Source organism: Anas acuta, chromosome 1, assembly GCF_963932015.1.
Source record: "Anas acuta chromosome 1, bAnaAcu1.1, whole genome shotgun sequence".
NCBI lineage: Eukaryota > Metazoa > Chordata > Aves > Anseriformes > Anatidae > Anas > Anas acuta.
In genome coordinates, this window is record NC_088979.1 from 179,144,265 (window position 1) to 179,166,360 (window position 22,096).

The 22,096-nt window shown below is 35.1% G+C and overlaps 1 protein-coding gene across 4 annotated transcripts in view; it reads right to left on the reverse strand.

Annotated features, from left to right (window-relative positions):
- The window catches only part of CTTNBP2 (cortactin binding protein 2), an 88,048-nt gene that overhangs the window by 17,854 nt on the left and 48,098 nt on the right, over positions 1–22,096 (reverse strand). For all 4 annotated transcript variants that reach the window (XR_011092026.1, XM_068669554.1, XM_068669555.1 and 1 more), the window contains exons 6-14: positions 17,641–17,740; positions 13,960–14,110; positions 12,565–12,819; positions 9,642–9,759; positions 6,956–7,231; positions 5,872–5,967; positions 5,380–5,459; positions 4,123–4,209; positions 3,944–4,043 (exon numbers count right to left, since the gene is read on the reverse strand). Coding sequence is in view for 3 of the 4 variants with exons in the window: in XM_068669554.1 (XP_068525655.1) it covers positions 3,944–4,043; positions 4,123–4,209; positions 5,380–5,459; positions 5,872–5,967; positions 6,956–7,231; positions 9,642–9,759; positions 12,565–12,819; positions 13,960–14,110; positions 17,641–17,740 (1,263 nt within the window). In the remaining variant the exon portion in view is untranslated. The remainder of the gene's footprint in view (positions 1–3,943; positions 4,044–4,122; positions 4,210–5,379; positions 5,460–5,871; positions 5,968–6,955; positions 7,232–9,641; positions 9,760–12,564; positions 12,820–13,959; positions 14,111–17,640; positions 17,741–22,096) is intronic.

Genomic DNA, 22,096 nt, shown 5'->3' on the forward strand with positions numbered 1-22,096 from the left:
GAACTGAATGGGTGAAAATCAGAGAGTACCATGATCTTCAACACAATACTGAGAGCACAAGGACATAGGAAGTCTGGAAAATAACAGGCCCATCAAATTATGCAGTCTCAGCTTGTTTTGTTTAGGAAAAATAAACTTTGATAGAGAACAAGAATGGTCTCCAAATACATGGTACATATACATGGGATGTAAATGTTATGAGGGGGAAAGAGCTAGCTAAAATAAACAAACACAAAAGAAATCATCAAGAGAGCAAACATTTAAACCATACATTAAAAACTCAGGCTGGAAAACAGATCTTAAACATGGGAATGTAGTCTGGAACAGGCTTCAAGAAGGACTCACTGAAAACAAGAAGAAAAAAACACAAGCGAGCAGGGAGATCTAGCCACTTTTCAAAAACGTCTAATATGTTGTTAAGAAACTGTAAGATAATTGCTTGCAGTGCCTAGGCATCGGACTCAGTGATGCACTCACTGTTCATCACTTTCTTTACTTTTGCCTAAAGTAATCACCTGCACTTAGGGGCAAAACTGACACCTCTCTTGAGTTTCTGTTAAGAATTATATTAGAAACAGATCAGTTCTAATCACTGGCATCACTTAGGCTTGAACTTGCTCAGTATTTACAATGCTAAGGGTAACAGTCCTTCCAAATATGAAATTTGTCAGGAGAAAGCAATTGACTGAGTTCCAGCAGACAAATATACACTTCTTTATATACACTTCTTTACATGTGAAAGCCGGGCAGCAACACATTGTTTGTGCTAGGTGAGAAGGAGATTGAGATCAGTCTTTGAATATATTTAAGTTATGACTGAACTGAAGACACTGATGTCAGACCTGTTGGTGATCATAAGGAAATCTTCAGATATTTCAATGCCACTGAAGGAGAAGCCAAGACCAAGAGGGCTTTTCTGGAACCTATAATGCTCTTTTATTTTTAAGAGACCGCATTCTTATGTGTCTGGAAAGCTTTTGAGGTTCTCTGAGGAGAACACGAGGTTGCATGCAAAGTCCCAGAAGTCAAATAGAAAATAAATAAAAATAAAAATAAAAATAAAATAAAATAAAATAAAATAAAATAAAACAAAACAAAACAAAACAAAACAAAACAAAACAATGGCCAAACAAAAAACACCCAAGAAGTTTTGACAAGAAGATTCTTCCAACTGGCAATTCCCTAAAGTTTTGGCTCACTGAATACTTTGGTTTCCCATTCTACGTGACCTTCACTGAACCACACTCATTTCTGCAGTGACTGACTGTAGCTGATGATTCCTGACTATTACTGCCCTGTTTTACTAAGATATGTAGCCATACTAGGATATGGCTAGGCAGCAGGGAGGACAGGTTTACCAAGTCCTAAATACAATCCTTTGGGTCTGATTTAACCATTTGGAGGGAGGAAGAGAGAGCTCTCCTAGGGGAGAAGATGTGACAAAACAATGGGGAAAGAAACAGGCATCAAAACAGACACAGATGCACAATGCTGAAATGCAAGTACAGGCTATTAAGAAAAGTGTGTTACTGACTTGGAGTAAAGCACTGAAAAAGAAACTTTCCTACAGACGCAGAGGCTAGTAAATAAACCAGACCATGAATGAGTTTCTGGCCTGCAGGGTAAATGCCAAAGCCTAGCTGAATTCTGACTAAGTGTTCTCTCCCAGCAATGTGGTGGCACTCAAAATTATATGTGGGAATAATCACTGGCACATGTTACCTCCCAGCTGTGATTGGGATTTCCTGGGAGAGAAAAAAAAAAAAAAACCAACAAAAAAACCTGACATAGAAATTACACTGGGAATCACAGAATCATGGAATAATCTGAGTTTGAAGGGACCCACAAGGGTCATCAAGTCCAACTCCTGATTTTGTACAGGACCACACAAAAAATCAGACCGTGTCTGAGAGAACTATCCAAACACTGCCTGAGCTCCAACTGGCTTGGTGCTGTGCCCACTGCCCTGGGCAGCCTGTCCCAGTGCCCGACCACCCTCTGGGTGCAGAACCTTTCCCTAACCCCCAGCCTGACCCTCCCCTGTCCCAGCTCCATGCCGTCCCCTCGGGTCCTGTCGCTGTCCCCAGAGAGCAGAGCTCAGCACCTGCCCCTCCGCTCCCCTCGTGAGGGAGCTGCAGGCCGCCATGAGGCCTCCCCTCAGCCTGCTCTGCTCTGGGCTGAGCAAACCCAGGGACCTCAGCTGCTCCTCATACATCTTCCCCTCTGGACCCTTCACCATCTTTGTAGCTCTCCTTTGGACACCCAATTGTTTCATGTCCTTCTTATACTGTGGCACCCAAAACTGCACACAGGTCTGCCAATACCAAGAAGGAAAAGTTAGGGGTTGATCCTCTCAAAGCTCTGTTTCAAAGTTTCACCATGATAGAACAGGAGACTGTATCCATAGACATACCAATCTCAAATGCCTAAAACTCAGGCTCTTTCAGTAGAGAAAGTGAAACATAAAATTCACAGCTCGTGAAATACAAGGCTATCTCAAAAAGTAATGACATGTCACATTTATTATTAACGTGAATGAATATATTGGATGAAAGGTAAAATTTAAATCCTAGCACTCTAGAATAAGCCAGAGTAATAAAAGAAAGGTCCAGCATTTTTGGATGAAAATTAAGTCTTGCTACCAAGGTTAGATTCAAACTATGTTGCTGTTTTTTCTTAATGAAAAGTATAACTAAAAACTTATAAAACAGAAATGGAAAAAAAAAAAAAAGGAAAAGACTTCAAAGGCGTGAAACCAGCTGCATAGCTGAGAACAGCTTTCACACAGCAAAACTGTATTTGAGCCAAAATTAATTTGGACAGTACCAAAGAAGAAAAAGTGTCCTATCACCCTTCAGGCTCTTATATTAATACCTTATGTGTAATATGTTATATATATTACATATTATTTTATATTTCATATACATTGCTATATATTATTATTTTTATATACTATTATTATTACTGTATGATTAATACCGTGGTGAAATAAAAGAAATCCCAGCTTAAATGTATGAGTATGCAGACTGCAGTAAAACCTACTTATGAACAAATCCTCCAGAAAAAAAATTTACCTGGTCCTTTACTTCTAGCATTATTCTATTCCTTTTTTTTTATGTCCTCCTTGCTACATCTGACTGATCCATGTGTCTCTATTCTTCTGGTTCCATACTTATTTTGAACATTCACACTGTCATCCTACTTTGGCTACTATTACCTTTTTTTCCACTCTTATCAATCATTCATCATGAACGTGCACAGGTACAACCTATGGAGCACTCTGAGAATACTTCATTATGGAGCACCCAAGTAAAGGGACTTTAGCCTACAAGTAATTATTGCCATCTTTTAAAAGAAAACTATTAATTTTAACAGAAATTCAACTTTATCCTGGAGTAATGGGATACAGAACACAAGCACACTAACATTTGCCTGCCCCGATGACAAAACTTGGGCACAGAACCTCACTTAAGTATCTAGTAAACAAGCATATATCAAAAGCAAATGATCTGGCTTTTTAAGAACTAGTAATTATAACTTCTCTTCCCATACATATTTAAACATTTGAACAGCTACAATAAGGCACTAATACTTTCATTTTTCATTCAGTAGGTTTGAACCACAGCTATCAACTTAAAGGCTCACAAGCAAAGGGAAAAAGGAACAAGACAGAAAAAAAGCCAAATAAAGAACTATTAATTTTACTTAAATGTCATGAACTTTTATAGAGCTCCCTGCTGGATTGTCATACTTATTTCTACCTCAGTTTAGACACTTACCATTAAAAGTAAATCATGTAAATCCCAAGTAAAATTATGGAAAACCATGAGTTCTGTTAAAACGCGTCACCCACTATGCAAAATGTTTTAATGTATTTACTTTCTTTGTACGATTAAAAACTTTCCTACAAATTACCAAAGTCAATCTGCTGAAATAAGCTTACCGCTACTGATGAACAGTTCTGCAAGCTGCTCCTTGGAGAAACCAGCATCCACTTCCACTTTAATGATATCACATGTAGATCCTGCAGCCACTTGTTTTTGCTGTGTCGAAAATGTATGGATTTGGTGAAACGGTACATACTCCAATTTGCAAAATGATTTACTATATATGTGTTAATACCTTCATGCAGGCCGCTATCTGATATGCTATGTAGTCTTGCAAACTTCCTTCTGGACCATGGAAGATGACGTTACGGTATTGTTCAACCTACATACAGACAATACATTATTCTTGAAAGTTCATAGACTTGGATTGTTTTTTTCTTTTACACGAATGAGAATCAGAACCTAATAAATTATTAAATTATTTGTTTTGTACTACTGGAGTTGATAATTCTTACTATATAAAATACAAAATAGACAGTGCTTGCATACCACAATATTTTCAAAGGGGAAGTTCCTGTTTATATCTTTATTTGTAAAACCATAGGACAAAAGTATTCTTTTCGTTAACTTGAATGTTTGTGTAGGAAGGATATGCCTAGGAATCACAGCTAAGTATTTCTTCATTCACATTAGAATAGTTGTATCAGAATGATGTTACAATCATTAAAGAGTAGTTTAAGTCACTGCAAAGGACTTATGGACCTAGCATAAGGACTTTATTTCCAGTTGAAATGGGTTAATTTTATTGATGCAGCAGAATAAAAAATATTTTGTCTATCTTAACTTTAAAATTACTTCATCTATAAAAAATAATTAAGAGAGTACACGCACATCATTGTGCAATATTGTTGAACACAGCAGAAATCTGTGACATACAACTGCTCTTCTAAGCAACACAAAATGTTATCGTAGGACACAGCAAAATTTATGTATTTTTTTAAACTAATTCCGAATCGATGATCAATGTTAAAGCAAATGACCTAAGAAAGTTAACTCACATTACCCAATTATTCCTACATTTTCAGATATTAAATAACTTACAGGAGTTACAGGATATATATGTATATATACACACATACACATATATACAAAGATAGATAACTTTTATACATATAAGCTGATAATAAAATTAGTCTCAAATAATTGCTTACATGATTTCTAAGTTACTTTTCCCTCAAAAAGTGGAATGAAATCACTTTGGAAAGAAATAAGATATCAAAGATTTTTAAATATATTTTCTTAAACAGTAAAGTTAATCAGATGACAGTTATTTAAAGAATGAAGGGAATGCCCTCATGTGGCTTAAATTATTGGGAGAATGTTTACTGGGAATTTTATTTTAAAGTAGCAGCTTTCATCCTACTTATTTTTTTAGAAATCTTGACATTTCTAGAGTAGAAGGCTTTTTTTTTTTTTTTTTTTTAGTCACCTCTATTAATGTAATAATTTCACATATGAATAGCATGTGGAGAGAAGTTAGCTTGGTACTCACCAGGCGGAGGTAATTCTGAAGAGTCTGAAGATGGATCATAGATGCATAGGTCACACTATTTAGGCAGCCTTCTTGAGGTCCTTTAAAAAAGAGATAAGCAAATAACTTTTCTAAATCTCTCATGTTGATATGCATGTATAATGAACGCATGCTTTTTGTACTGTTTCTACAGCAATCTCCTAAAATTATAGGCTATACAAATTAAATAACAAAGAAATTAAAGACATCTAGCTACACAGATTCAGAGTTATCCATGACATATGTAAAATGGATACACCCATACAATCAAAAAAGACAGTACGGCTTTTGTGTGCCACCATATTTTCTAAATGTTGTAAGCCCTTTCAAATCAAGCTAAACAATTGACCGGATATGGTATTTCTAAGGACTGAGTAATGTTGAAGAACAAAACCAGCAGTAAATGATTCTCAAAGTATATATTTCATGTAGTGTTTGAACAGTCAAAACTGAAAATTATGAATTGAAAATTACCAAACAAAAACACTGTGATATGTTCAGCTCTGTTCTTCTTCAGGAAGTCCCATGGTGGTTGGGAAAAATTCTGACCTGTTGACCATGAAATGTTTCCTATTAAAAAGAGAAAAATGAGAGATTCTTTGCATCAATGTAAAGTATCCTATACTTATGCATATACAATTACTTACAGATTGTGTGTATACACTGACCAATTTGAGAAATAGACCAGTCTCATGTAATAATTATACTATTATTTGATATATGACTGATGATTCTGATGTTTTCTGCCAATTAATAGACAAGTTAATAGCTAGATTGTCTTTACATCTTTACATGTAATACACTATCCTATAAGTAAAAGAACATAATTTGCACAGTCAAATAGGAATAGATTTATTTTGTTGTTGGTGGTAACTTTTTTTTCTTTGGGTAGAGGTGGAGATGATATACATGAATTTTCAAGTGTCTTATGCAATTGTTAGTACTACCACATTCTGGTCAATTTTCTCATTATTTTGATTCTTTCAAAATATTTTTATATTATACATTGATAAGTGAAACTACATAAAACAGGGGTAGCTCTGTTCTACTTAGGCTGATGATCTACATTCTGGATTTACTGTACAGTCTAGCTGTACTGTACAGATGATAGTGTGGGCTTTGGTTTAACTCATTTTGTTTCACATGTAATACAGATACCTCCTCTAGAGTACTAAACCGAGTAAGGGACTAAATGTCATAGGACCTTATGGTTGGTCCCCAAGACGATGTTAAAGTACCATACACGGTTAAAACAAAAGTATACTTTCATGTCAGCAATGTTCAAAATTTTATACTTATTGGCCTTTCTTAGTCTGATATCTAAAAGATCAAGAAACCGAAGATATTTTTATCTTACTCTACTTCTTTATAGTAAGTAATACTTAAACAGTGAGTATAAAAATGTTTTATTAAATGTATGTATAGTCATGAAAGCACTGATAACATTCAGCAACTGTCAAAAGTAGCTTTTAGTATACTTTAAACTATGGAATAAATTAAGATTTCACTAATTCAGGAAAACCGTTCATTTTTGCTTTTATTACACCAATAATCATACCTAGTTTGACAGATAATATACTGCTTGCACTGAGGCCAATGCTGGATTCTGCAGCACTATTATATGACAGGTCTTCTAGGCTCCTCCATCCATCAGAAGTGATTGCTTGGAAATGATTTGTCACTGCCTGATTTACTGCTTTTGAAAAATCATCCCATGATGTCTGTTTGCGGATATTTAAAGCACATATTGTGTTTTCTGTATCGAATTCCTCTGTACCACAATGGGCTGGTTCAATGCCACTGACTGAAATCCTTACAGGTACATTAAGAGCATCTGTTGAAAAACAGAAAAACTATAATGAGAAAAACTGTAAAACCTAATACAAATTATGTTATTAAAGACCAGTAACACCTCATATTTAAAAGGAAAGCCACAACATAACTCCTGCTACAGAAGAGCAAATGTAAAAGGTGCACAGGTCACCACCACAAAATCAGAGCAATAATGAAAAGTAGATATCAAGGTATCTATTAAAAAAAAAAAACAAAAAAAAAACAGTATTATCATGCTCAAATAATAACGGGAAAGACAAAATTTACTTAATCTTTGTTTTCCTCTTCATAGACTAATTCATTATGAATTAAGATTGTAGCAAGCTTATTAATGTTTCAATTTATTGTGGTTGTGTCCATTTTATTATCAATACAGAAAGGAACTTATTGGCTCTAGTGCATAAGTGGAAAACACAGTTAGGTGAGCCAAATGTCTTTAAATAAAATCTAAGAAAATTCACTTAGAACTGTGTATTTTATTTTCTATTGAACACTAAGAAAATTTTAAAAGAAGAAAGTAGAAAATTTACATCCATATGCAAGAAACATACAATAAAATCAATTTAGCTATTTTGAAGCTTACTCTTTGAAAACATTGAAAAAAAAATCAAGAGAAGCAGCAGTCTGTATAGATTAATCAGATGACTAAAAATGAAAATGAAACTATTTTCAATCTTACTGCAAAACCAGAACCTTTCAGAAATTATTCATGTAATCTAAAATAAGTGCAATGCAAAAAAATTATGTCAGCTTATCCTGGAATCTTGCAATATTATCTTAGTTTTGGTTTTTAGCTCAGAAGCCAAATCTTCAGCTGATACAAACCAGCGAGGATTTTCTGACTTCACAAAAGCCCTGATTTAAATACATTAGCCAAGCATAGGGAAAAGATTACTCAGGCATCCTTCTGATATAGGATTATGAGAAATGTATCAAAGACTTGCCCTTCTGATGTCTGGACCTCATGGAAATGAGTAATGACCGTAAGAAACAGAGGGGGTTCTCTACAAGGAAACAGCCCCCTAGGATGGAGTTACAGTGTATGCCTAAACCTCAGTGCAGCTTACCTCTACAGAGTAGCTGGCAATCCTGGCCCCCAGTCATTCACATAGGTTGGTGCACATTTTAACTGTCCTACGTGCAAGTAACTCCTTACAATGAAAACCTTGCTGGATTGTGAGGAAGGCAGAGGATGGCACCTACCCGGTTTACCCAAAATGCAGTCTTGGCTTGGTGAGGTGTACATCCATATCCAACAGCAATATTTCCAAGTTTCTACAGATCAGATACTGCGTGTGCGTCTGTGTGGGAGCTAATTATGATTGCAGTGATGTGAACTACAGGCTTAACAAGTGAACCATATGGGAAATGCAGCCCAAAGGTTCTGACCTGATAAAAGCAGTTGGATTCATGATAAGCCTGACCAGACTGACAGGAGATTAGGACTGATGAAAATAATACAAGCATCTACTTAGCAGGCTAGAGATTCAGCCATTGGAAACTAGCTTAAGTTTGATACAGAAGTAGACCACAGAGGCGGAGTTTCTATCATAAAGTGAGTTGTGCACCTATGGTAAAATGGTAGGAATCCAGATGTTATAATAGCTGAAGATGAAAATCAGAAACAGCTCAGAGAAAGCTTCTTTAGTTTGTTGATAATCAATGAACTTTACTAATCACATAGCTACATCCCACAATGCAAACACAAGAGAAAGTGAATAAATCAAAGCATGCAAATCTACAAAGCTCATACTTCCGACAATACAGAAGAATAGGGAAAACAGAACTTGTGAGTGGATGGACCGAGTTGGAACTCAAGAAATACAGGGGTAAGCCAGCTCTACCAGATTTTAAGAAAACTTACAGACAAGGAATAAGACAGTTTCCAAGAAAAGAATGATCTTCTGGCAGAAGTTATTCATGTGGGTAAAAAGAAATTGTTTGAAGTTTTCTCTAAGACTTGCTCTGAATAATAAACAATCCCTAACACTATAAACAAGTGACAATTGAAACTGTGCTTTTAAAGACTAGATGATTGTCTTAGCCTGAGGAAATATGACAGCTATCCAACACTCAGTGATCTTTCTGCAAGAATTTGGTTAAAAGACGAGAATGAAGGTCGAAGAAGATAATAGCTTTGGAAAAATTAGCTATAATATTAAATTCAGAAATTTTACAAGGATATATGCTTACATGTGTACTATATATACCATCTTTTCAAATGGATTAAAAACATGAGATATAAATCATGTGACACTCTCCAGCAAAATTTTATCATACGCTTTTGCAAAATTTGGACAATAGTAACTTGCTAAAGTAAGAACATTTTTTGGTGACAACTGTTTTTTTTTTTAATCTCACAAGTTCTTTACTAAATCAATTTTTATACATTACTAATAGCAATTACTTACTTAAGTTTTCTAGGAGGTGTTTACAGTCATCAGTAGCAACATCATGCAATGTTCGGTTACACTTATCTTTTCTTTCAGCCTCTAGTCCACCATGGCTACAAAGGATTTCTAGACAGTTCTGCAAAGGTAAGAGTTGTGTTAATTAATTGTCCATTTGCTTCATTGCAAAGCTCTACCATTACACAAGACTCCTAACTGAAATTCTTATACATGTATTTCCAAAGATCAGCTACAGAATTTCTATATATGGTCGTCCAAGCAATATTCCTCACTGAGTTGAAAACCAGGTGTAAAAATATTTTATACACCAGTCTTGAAAGTCTCAAATGAAGATTTTGAAAAAGCAGAACATAACACAACCAGGCTTCTACAGCCTTTAAGCATCAAGAGCTGATCCATTGAAATGAGCAGTTCTTAACATCTAGCCACTAGTTTAGACATTCACATTAGGAAACAGAAGCCCTATGTCACAATACGATACAACAGAGCCATTTCAATGCATCCTGTTTTGAAAATCTGTTCCTCGATATTCAAGCAATATGAAAAAGGCAATTCTAAAGCTTAATAAAGACTAAATCAGGAAGCTATTCAAATGAATCCATAGAATCAGTTTTCACTCTCCGTTTCAGCAAGTGTAAGATTCCATCACGCCTGACATCTTAGTGGTACAGAGCAAAAGAAAAACAATCTTTTAAAATCACCTTGCAAGCCTCTCGTTTGGCAGAAAAACACAAATTTCTCCAGGCATAGTAGCGATACAGTGAAATAATAACAATGCATTTATACTAAACTCAGAGCACAAACATTTTGTAGATCATACAGTGTAGATACCAACAGCATGATTGCCTTTTAAACTTTGAAGACTGAATAAATATATACATATATATATTAAAAATATATTTATGTTTATATATATTTATAGATATAAAAATATATAGAGAGAGGGGGGGAGCATGGTTGAAAAAAGCAAAAAATCATTACATTTCATTAGAAACAAGCTACAAACAGATACATTTGAATTGGTACAATCATACTATAACCAAAAAAAATGAATTATATGGGCATTTCAAAACTAGGAAAAAAAAGGCCTCACGAAACTACATTTCAAATTTTGATTTGAAATCAGTGGTCAGAATACCCATTAATTCCTGATTTTTAATGACATTTAACAACAATACAGGTGGCCTGTATGAAAGCATTGTCATCCTTAGACATGCCTTCAAGGACAGATATCCATTTCAAAAAATTTGTCATCACTAATGACACTAATTATTATTGTATTGTTAACCTCTGGATCTAACTGTAGCAGAGAAACAAATCTCGAAAATACAGAGAAGCAGCTTATAAATGTTCCAATCGTTCCACGTTTGGCTTTTGTTACCTGTTTTGTAGCTGCTGTTACAGAAAGAAATCTGTCAGTACATATGATACTCTGACACATTTCAGTCATTTAAGCCCTAGCTTCCCATGAGATTTACTATACAGCAGTTCCAGCACTTGCCAAACATTTCAAAAATTTATTAGCTCACTAAATTCTCCATAAAAAAATAACCATGAGGAAGAAAAACAAAACAAAATTCCTGTATATTCTCATCAGGTTTGTAAGTTAAGTGTTTCTCAAATGAATGTAATGAGTGGCAGAGAGCAGAATGGAGAGGATTGAACCGTGAGGCTGAAAGTAGGAAGTAAGGAGGGAAAAAAAAAGGTGTGAAAGAACAAAAAATGAGGGTTATTTCCTCAGTAGAATAAGAAGTTTAGTTGGCCTGCAGAGCAGCAACAATTAGCGGCTAAGATGCCCTACAATAATTCACCTGTGAATGCCTTATGCCTAACAATCTTGAACTACTGTGCAAGTGCCAGAACTGTTTACAGGCAACTATCATGTAGTGTCATGAAAGACACAGCACTGGCAGTACAGATAAAGGATTAGAGAATGGAGATGAATTGTTAATAGTACTTAAAGATGTATTAAGCATTCTTTAGCTTCCTAATAGCCCAAACATTTTTCTTGAGTCAAAAAATGCATTTAATAAAATAAATAAACATAAGTTAATATACTAACTCTCAAATCTGTAGCTATTATAAATTTTTCATATCAAATGTATAAGGAAAAAAGCAAATATAATGGCAGATATTGAATCAGGCATGCAGCCACAAGATACTTTTTAAAATCTTGCACTGCATTATCCTAATTCAATCTGTTCTGTGTTTAGTAATTATTCTTTATTTTCTCCTTGGGTAAAAGTGTCACAGTAAGATCTGACTGACAGCTGTCATATAAATAAATCACCTTCTCAATAGTCAAGAACACTATTCCACATCCAGAAATGCTCTTGTGTGTAATCAGTTAAGCTTGTCAACGTTTGTCTCTATATTATCAGTTTTCCTGCCCCCAAGCTTATTAACTGCCTGCTAAAAAGGCTGCCCAAAATAAGTAACTAAATAATGTATTATTGCACAGATGTGATTAATATTTATTTTCCTGCAGGGAAATTGTTTGTAGTTAAATTGTCCCTAACCACAACTGTAAACTATATCTATTTAACATCTTTGTTAAATACATGTCACCCGATGACCTGGCATTAAGGGTGGGATTCAATTCAGCTTAACTTTGAAAGTCTGAATCTCAGGTAATCATGTTCTCTCTCTCTCTCTTTTTTAATTTTTATTTTATTTTAATTTCTCCAGAATAAATATGAATTTAAAAGAATGATTCATCCCATTTAAGTTGGATATGTAGCTCCTGGGGTAAATGATCCAATGGAAGTATCCAATGGAAGTATCTATCTTGTTAAATCAAGTGTGACAACAAACTAAATAAGAAAATTAGACTTGACATCTAAGTTTTAGTGGTTCAAAGTGAAAAAGGATTTATCTTGCCTAAATTCTAGCACACTACTGTAGCTTGTTCACATAGACTGACCTTAAAGCCTTTTGATGCTGCTATGTGAGCAGCAGTCCAACCCTCTTTGTCAGCATGGTTGATGAGATCTGCAGAAATAACAGGTTTTCCTCTACTGCCACAGCCATCTTCTCTCTTCTCCAAATCAAAGTAGTCTGAATTAGGCTCTATATCAGGTAAAGAGTTCCCATTGTTTGGCTCTCCATAGTACATCAGGAGCTTGAGACTGTCAACATTACCAGAATCCACTGCTGCGTGAATGGGTGACCAGCCATCCTGAAGAAACAAAAACAAAAAGCACACTCCCACCAAACACATAGGAAAATGACTGCAGAACTCATATCAGCAATGAATCTGAATGAAATGCTCTGCTTGGAAACTGAAAAGATAGGCAAGAGTGACAACATAATCCTTCAGGAATATGGAGTTACTTGTATGTATTTGGGGTGCAGGAATGAGAGGGAAGGAAATGTAGCACACTAATTTTACAGTTTTCTGCAAGGATGGGGGAATAGATTGAGACTTCAAAGCATTTAAGAGGAGTGTAAGTAATAAAGTACTTGCTGTTAGAAGACTGCTTCCTTACTACATATCAAATTAACATGACTAATGATCAATAATCTGTATCATATTGCATTAATCAATTAACCAGACATTTTCATGTGTTTGACATCATAACTTTCCCTCATGTGAAAAAAATATTTTCATTTGAAACCCATCATAAATGAATCCAAAAAATCCCCTATATGCTTAGCAAAATGTACTGTGAGGCTAACACTCTTTTCTGTTTCTGGACAGCCTACACCCCACATTTATTGTCATGCTTACTTCAAAATCTTCAGGAAAAAAACAATCAGGAAACTACCTGAAAAGAGCAGTACTTAGATGTTAATTTTGAGACAGTCCTCCTCCTTTTCTGCTGCACACTTGATTTCTTTTTTTGCCATATTCTGTCATTTGTGATATGAGACTTTATAATACTGGCTAGCAAATCTGGATGGTGGGGTGTGTGTGTGTGTGTGCGTTGCTCAAAGACAACAATAGTAACTCATAACATAAAAGGTGGAAACAAAATCTATATCTCCACCTTTCCACCTTAAAATAATTCAAACCAGAAGAGTCCTGTTTTGCATGTCTGGTGCTGAAGAATAGTCTGTAGAACAAATTGCAGACAGAATCTGAAGTATGTAAAATAATATGGAAGTCACGTACCTCAGGAGATTTTAGTCAAAATACACAGTTTAACAAAAAAGGAAAGTAGGATGAAAAGAAAATAATACTAATTTCAAATGACATGACATATTCCAGCTTTAAAGAAAACTTTAAATAAATACTTCAATGTAAACATTGTCTAGGTGTTTGCAATTATTCAGGATTATACAATGTATTTTAACTTTACAAACTACTTTCACTTACACTGGTTTTTACTGTTCGATCTGCTCCTCTTTTCAACAAGAGCTTAATACAATCATTATTTCCATTTTTACAAGCCAGGTACAAAGGTGTCTGTCCTCTTTCAGCAGCATGGTTAATATCAGCCTGATACATAATTAATAATTCTGCACACCTACAGCAAACAATAAGTTAGTATAATTATCCCGTATTTGACATTCAAAAACTTTAAAATTTACAATATTTAAATATCAATTTCTTTTGGGGGGGGGGAGGAGGGGGTAAAATACTGATTGTATAGATACAGATCAACCCATGATTTTATTCATCACACATACATAGGTATATAATTTTATACTTATGTACAATAAAGATGTAAAATCAAGTTACTTTAAACCCATAAATCTGAAAATAAATATTTATGTCTCTAATGTTATGATTTAACATTTAATTTTACAAGGCTAATAAAAAACTTTATGACAGCTGAGCAATGAAGTAGCATTTCTTTTTTGACCACTGATCTTTAAAATAGTTTCAAGAAGAAAACAAACAAAACACAGCAACTCCCATTCCTCTTATCAAACTACTGGTCTCTTTGTTTGTTGGTTGGACTAGCTTTAGACACCAGCAAAAGAGAAGAAAACTGGAAGGGACAGCAAAAGGGGCAGGATGGTTTGGGGTGTGTTGGCAGCAGCTACTGGAGCAGGGAGGAGAGAAGACAAGGTGCAGTGCTGAGGAGCACTTGAGACTCATTAGGGGCCTGAGTATGGATCCAAGATCCTGTACTTCCTCATGACCTTGTAGCATTAAGTCCAGTTCTCTTCCTGATTCTTACAACAGGGTTGTCCCCTTTTCCCCTTCCAAACCCAGCTTTTCAGCAACTCTGAAGGCTTTACAAAAATCTTAATTCTTTCCTATTCCCTCTGCAGTTAAAAACGGTTTGAACGTAAAATAACTCCTCATCTCCCTTGCTCAGTATTTATCAGTCTATAAAGATAAAAGGATAGCAACATTGAAGCCTGAAAGCAACTAACACCATGCCATATAACTAAATGTAAGGACACCATACTAGAGCAAACAGTATGACAAAATATTTTAAACAATATTTTATATATATATATATGTATGTATATATATATAATATTACATATATATGAGAATGTAAGAAATTACAGAGGAAAAAACAAAAGCACTTAAAAAAAACCCTACTCTTAGTAAGGGTTTTATTTAGTCAGAAAATCAATTGTTCAAGACTTTTTTTTTTTTTTTTTACTTCAGTGTGAATGACCAAGCTGCACTTTCTGAAAACATTCAAATAAACTGAAAGAAAACAAAATTAATGTTCTACTTTATTATATGTTGAACATGCACTCTAACCATATCATCACAAACCAAAAAGTTGTCTTAAGCTGGGCTCATTGCAAGACACCTCCATAAAGCAACTGCAGATTGAGTTTTGAGTCTGCTGTATCAAAAATACCTATTCTGTCATTGTATTCAAGCTGTTGTACTGCACGATGATAGCAGGTTCTTAAAAATCTAGCAGTTCTGATTCTTTGACACTTCAAGGAAGACTGTCTAATTGCAGGTTCATAAATAACAGCTTCAAGAAGACTTTGCTGAATATCCTAGAGTGTTCCCTGGGGGACTGGATGACTCTGGAAATGCTACGCTCGTTTTTATATCAAGAGCAATTAAGATCAGCTTGGTTTGGACCATATGGGAAATGACTTTCAAAGTTTTACTTAAGAGCATTTTCTGAATTACCAAACAACCCCAAAGAGCTGTCATTTTTTTTTTTTTTTCTGAGTCCTTAACTCTGGCTGGAACAACAACATTGTCCCAGTTCACAAGTAATGTTAATTGACATGTCTGTTACAGGGGACTGGCTAGCAAATCTACCACAGACAAATAGTGTGTAATTGATAGCAGTTTATTGTCAATAACTCCAGATTCTTACTGCTGCAGAAACACAAGTACCACCAACTATGCAACAGAACACTTCAACGACAACAGACTACAACACTGCCCCAGATTTTGCCTATTACAGACTTTTGCTGAGCCAGAAATTTCAAGTGATCAACAAATAAAAACAGCTAGAAGCATTTGAAGTCTCTCTGATATTTTCATCTGGCCCTGTTATTATTCCACACTCAGTTTTACAATTTGGTTCATGTTTAATATCTAAGAAAGTGAAAGGAAAAAAAGCGTTTAGGGATTTCATACTACGTAATAACTCTAAGAGAAAAAGAATATGAAGTCTGAAATACCGTAACAGCAGACAATACAAAGCAAAGTGTGAGGGTAAGTCATGAATAAATAGCTAAATATTGAAACAAATGCAAAAATCAAAGATATTTATTTTAGTGAGAGAAAATAAAGTGTAACTTTGGTTCATCTTATCGAATCATATACGTGTTTTACAGATTCTTTGTAAAACACTGAAACATTTTATTAGACCTGTATTTTTTGTGCTCAAAACACCTACTGGGGTGTTTCTGGTTTAAAGACTTCCAGTAAAAGGTATTCCTTAGTTGATAAGCTTGAAGTTCTCTAAGAAGTGGCAACAATCTCTAATGTTCCTTATACATCTGTGGAAGATCATGAAAAAGGATAGGGACGACCTAGTTGGCTCAGGGCCTATCACAGTGTAACAACGCTCAAAGACTGACTCCTATATGCTACTGTAGCTCAGAAAAACCTTTACAAATATTAAAATGTGAGACTAAAAAAAATAATCAATAACTGAAGATAAATAAAACCAAACATACATAAAACAAATGTAAAGTCTATAATAAAGACCCCTAGTCACACTGTTTGATACAGTTACATCTTTGCATCTGTAAAATAGCTTTATTCTGGATAAGGGTGCTCTGGAAGAGGTTATCTAATAGCTGCTTCCAACTTTCAGTTCTATTTCCTATGATTCCATGATACACAGTTAAGCTGCAAACACGGGGTTAGCTTTCAGCTCCTCCACTTAAAGAAAAGGGAGGAAAAAAAATCATCTGGATGAATTGTTGTGTACTGGTTCTCTTATAAAGAGATGACAGAATTCTCAAACCATGCTGTCATAAAATACCAATCTTTCTAAAACAGGCACTTCAAAGATAAAAGCAAATTACTGTAAGTATGTTCTTAGAAATATTCTTTGACTCATACATAATTTTCTGTTTTTCAAACTTACTGATACAAAAACTTATACATTAAAAAAACTCTTTTGGATGTTTAAAGTATTTGATTCCATCACTTATAAGAAAACTTAGATAAATGTTCTTTTGTCTCTGTATATGATAAATCACACTTCTCTATGCTTCAAAAATTTAATACAAAAATCATTTTTTTCCTTATTCCTCTGTTAAGCCTGTATTTTGGCTGAGAACATGAAGAAAATTAAGAAATTCAAAGGTATGACTACCACGTAGACCAGCATCACGTTGTGGTTACTAACAGTACACATGTTCAACAACCATAAGAGCTGCAACTGGAAAAAAAAAAAAAAAGGAAAATAGGAAAATATTGAAAATAGAACGTCATATGAATATGAATTTGAGTGGTTGTTTTCAGTAAAGTATATTTAAATGCCCTTACAGCTAAGAATGCAATAGTAGTGTAAAGGGTAATGTAAGGAAAGTATGTAAAGTAATGTAAATAGAATACAAGGAGAGCAATAGCTGATGAGAAAAATATTAAGACTTCACTTACTTGACATGTCCCTGAGCAACTGCTGAACACAAGGGTGTAAAGCCATTTTTATCAGCAGCATCAACTTGTGCTTCTGCAGTCAGCAGCAATCTCACACAATCTATAAATTGAGAATAAACATAGACTGATGCAACAAAACCAAATGGTTAAAACTACCAGAAGATAAAACCTGCTCAAGGAGCATCACCTTGGAGCAACAGCTGCCAGCCTTTATGACTATACGCCACACATCTTAGCAAACCGAAGTAGAAGCTCAGGAAGAAATTTGCAGGAGAGAGATAAGAGATGAGAATTGCTCCCTCGGGGCACCACCGCTCTACTGCAAAAAAGGCCTGGGTTGGACTCTACTGGGATCCCAAAACATGCCCATTAAGGGCAACTCCCATTGTTAGTGTTAGCTAGTTTAGCTATTTCCAAAGCTGGAAATATAAATTAACCAGCAGCCCCCAATGGCAGCACATTCCCACCGGCAGCCACGTGACAAGTCCCCAAAACGACAGCCACAGTGGAAATGCTCACAAACTGCACAGAACTCAAACAGCAGGCTGGCCAACCTTCTACTAGGACACTTTGACATGGGATTGCAATGACTAATAAGATCACAAAAGCAAAAAACCCCCAAACTTTTCCTATTCAGAATGTTTCCTGAATAACATGGTTCAAATAATAGCAGCCTGATTCCACCAAGCAAAATTAAATTAAAAAAGTAATTACACAGTAATTATACTGACTTTCATCCATATATTGGAATATAATTTAATTCAATAAAGCTTGAAGAAAATACTAAATCTCCACTATATTCTTAAAATTGTTTCTATATCAAAATAAAACAAGTCTTTTGTAGCTAAAACTACTACCTTGAAAATAAGCTCAGCTTGAACACCAGTTATAAACTCCTGGCCCAGTTTCTGAGCACGCTTAATGCATCCTGTTACAGCACTGAGTAAGATCCTGGAGCCAAGTTGTAATAGTAAAGTTCATCTCTAGACACCAGAAAAATACCTTTAGAATTATTTCGAAATCTGACTGAAACATTTCTGAATATACTCACTGCTGTTACAATTCTTTCAAATATTAACGGCAGATGTGGAATTGATTAAATAAATAATTTAAGATTAAGAAGTAAGATTCTAAACCATTGAAAATCATTATATTGCAAATTAAGATTCTTAAATGCATAATCTGATTTGAAATAGCACTTCTTTTTTAAAGTTGTTTGTCAAGATAAACTACCTAATTTAACCTGTAGTATTTTTAAGTCATGAAGAAACTCTCTGTCAACTAAACTTAACTAGTATTTCCACATGTAATACAATGCTAATTAAAGGCAAATTTTCAATCACTTTGCAGCAGGAAAAAATACTTTAACATTGACATAATTTGTACCTCTTTCCATTGTCAATCCCAGTCTTACATTAAAAAGGATTCCTGCTTGTTATCCTAAAATTCTTCTAAAGTTTTTGAAGGATATTGAATTACTTTTTTTTCTAGTAGTTTCAGGTATTTGGCAATACTCTTTGGCTTCTTCACAAAGCATACGTTAGCCATGCAAAAGCAACGAAGAACGCACAGAACAAGACCACCTTTCCAGAAAGGTACAGTTAACTCACAATTATTGATTGGCAGATCATTCAGGTAGTATCTTATCTATGTGAAAATACTGTTTCTGATGAAGATCACTGAAAAGAGCTCTTTATTCTCCAGGCCGGGTGCAAGCATGAGGAAGCATAGCTACTTTCATAAGGCATACCATGTGAGCTAGCAAGGTCTATACAACCTATTCTGGTAGTACATCACGTAAAAGAGCAATAATCTCCAAGAAGCCTGCATCCTCTAGATGGATTTTAATTGGCATTTGGATGAGAATAATTGAGGTCAATCCAGACTCATTAACTCCAGTTCACTGCCATAGAAGTAATCAGCAGTGGAGAGTACTGGGCAGAAGGGCAGGTACAAGACAGATACTGATGTCATTTATTAAAGGTGTTGGTCAAAACAAAATGTGGAAGTTCATTAGCAAACACCTGGAGACTTTGCTGCTCTCCATCAAAGTGGGACAGTCAGTTCTCCTTCAGAGTGCTGGCAAACACCATGCAGATATATCCAGTGGCTTGGCAGAGCTAACTTCACGTAGCCCTCTCTCTTTGCACCTCACCCATTCTGCTTCCCAAAGCATTCCATTTTTTTTCTATCAATGATGGTGCCACAGCCTCCAAATACTCATGGTAGAGGAGAATTGACTATACAAAAAAAGCATGTGATTAGCACATAGCTGAGTCCAAAGGATATTATTATTGGATATTATTCTCTTTACATCTCTGTTTCAGAGACTCTTACTGCTTAATTCTCTCTTTCTGAGCCACTTTGTGAGTGGCAGAGAATGGTCAGGATTGCCAGCACTAGTCAAGATGCAGATGTATGGGGCTTTGGGTGACCAGATCTATGACAAGGGAGTTGGGACTGGTTGATCTTAAGTCCTCTCCAGTACAAACCATTCTATGCATCAGTCATGTGAACTGGTGTGCATGTTATCAAACACGTAGTAGATTCAAGTGGCTCCTACTTTGTTAATGGCTTAAACCAAGATAGTCTGACAAACAATCTGTTCAGCTCTCCCAGTTTAGTGGTTAAATCATAACAACAACAGTTTCCTAGTGTCCATTCAAACAGAAAGAAAGTACTTAGTGTATATTTTTAGGGTGAAGTTTTTTCTCTCAGACCCACGGAACTGAGGACAGTGTGTGCAAAGAAACAAAGAAGCTGCTATGAGCTTCATGTGCTGGGACAAAAAAACAAAAAAAAAAACAAGCTGCAGCTCTCAAAGGCCAACTGTTTCTGAACAGGAAGGCTATCCTTTTTGCAAATAGATTAGAAAGAATATTTGAGTGTTCTCTTATCTTGTATAGTTGTCAATTTTCTCTATAGACTGGGCTGCAAGCACACAACAGCTGCTGCCGCAGTCTTGGTTACAGTGTGCTCTACCTTTCTTTATGTATCTACAGATCTTAAATACTATATTTCTTCACTGAAAGCATGTGGAGACCATTTGCATTCCACTCCTCCCAGGCTCTGCAATATGGTGGTTGTTTCTGAAGGGAGGTACTCACTAAACTGGCCCCTACCAAGTCTAGAGCTACTCTTTATTTCTGGTCAAGTATATCCCAGGAGAAAGAAAAAAAATCTGATTAGTTGACTTAGAGGAAAAAAGACGTCCCAAAAATCGCTGAACCTATTTAGTCACTAACTCCAGGTTGAATGTATTCCCAATCATATTATGGTGTTCTCACCCTCCAGGGTAAGCATATGTGTTAAGTCTTCCACAGAAAGAAAGAAAGAAAGAAAGAAGTCAGTCAAAAGACAGTAACTTACCATTGACAATCCTACTTAACACAATGAAAAAATTTGTAAAATTTAAATGGTTTTATCCTTTTAAAAAATACATCAGTGTCATTTCTTTCCATCTTTTTAGTTAAGAAAGCTATTAACAAAGACTTTTTAAAGTATGAGATTTATCCCTATAATTCCTTTGTTACATCTGTATGTTTTAACATAACATTATTCTTAAAAGACTGCATTTTGAAGAGCTGCATCTATCCATGCACTTGGGAACAAACTGCAAGTAACAAACAGAGGATTACATATTAAAGATAATCACAAAAACCTTTCTCCAAAAATACTATAAATCTAATTATTTGCATCACTCTTAATTTTCATATAATATATTAAGAAAACACCAGTGTTGCTGCTGTGTGATTCTCTCATTCAAGAACTCATACAGTCCACTTAGTCACTAAATGCCATTTGTAAAACAAAGTATTATTCACATCCTGTCAACTATAAATAGCAGTGCAACACTAAAACTATGGTTACATATATACATACGTTTTTTATCTTAAAAAGTAAAAGGTACCAAACAGCTACAGGATGCATATGTGTATGCTTGTTTGTATTCTTTTGTTTTCATGCTTCTCCAAGTGCCTATTATTTGAAAATTTGCTAAGAAAACAAGAAATCAAGTTGCCTTTGCTGTCAGTAAGAGCTGCTTAGTAACTGTAACTGCAGATCAGGGCATTTGCTTGAAAACATACTAGGAATACAAGATGAGAGGAGAATTGGGGCAAGCAGTCATCCACAAACACCACCAATGGACATAAATCTAGAAAAATCTACAGAACATCCATTCAGTAAGGGGAAAAATAAATCCACGCTGTATAATAAATGTGGACCCTTAATACTGTAGACAAAAAGTTGCAAGAAATACTAAGTGCCAAAGGAAGAAAAAAAAAATAAAGGACTTTTGCAATAGTATAAGTGTCATTGCAACAGCAAAGAATCTGTCAGATGAAAAGGCCCAGATGTTACTAGGAGGTAAACCATAGCACCTAGCAAAGAAAGACAAAATACATTCTGAACAAAGGGAAAATTCCTCTTATCCTCATGCCTGGTAGCAAAATTA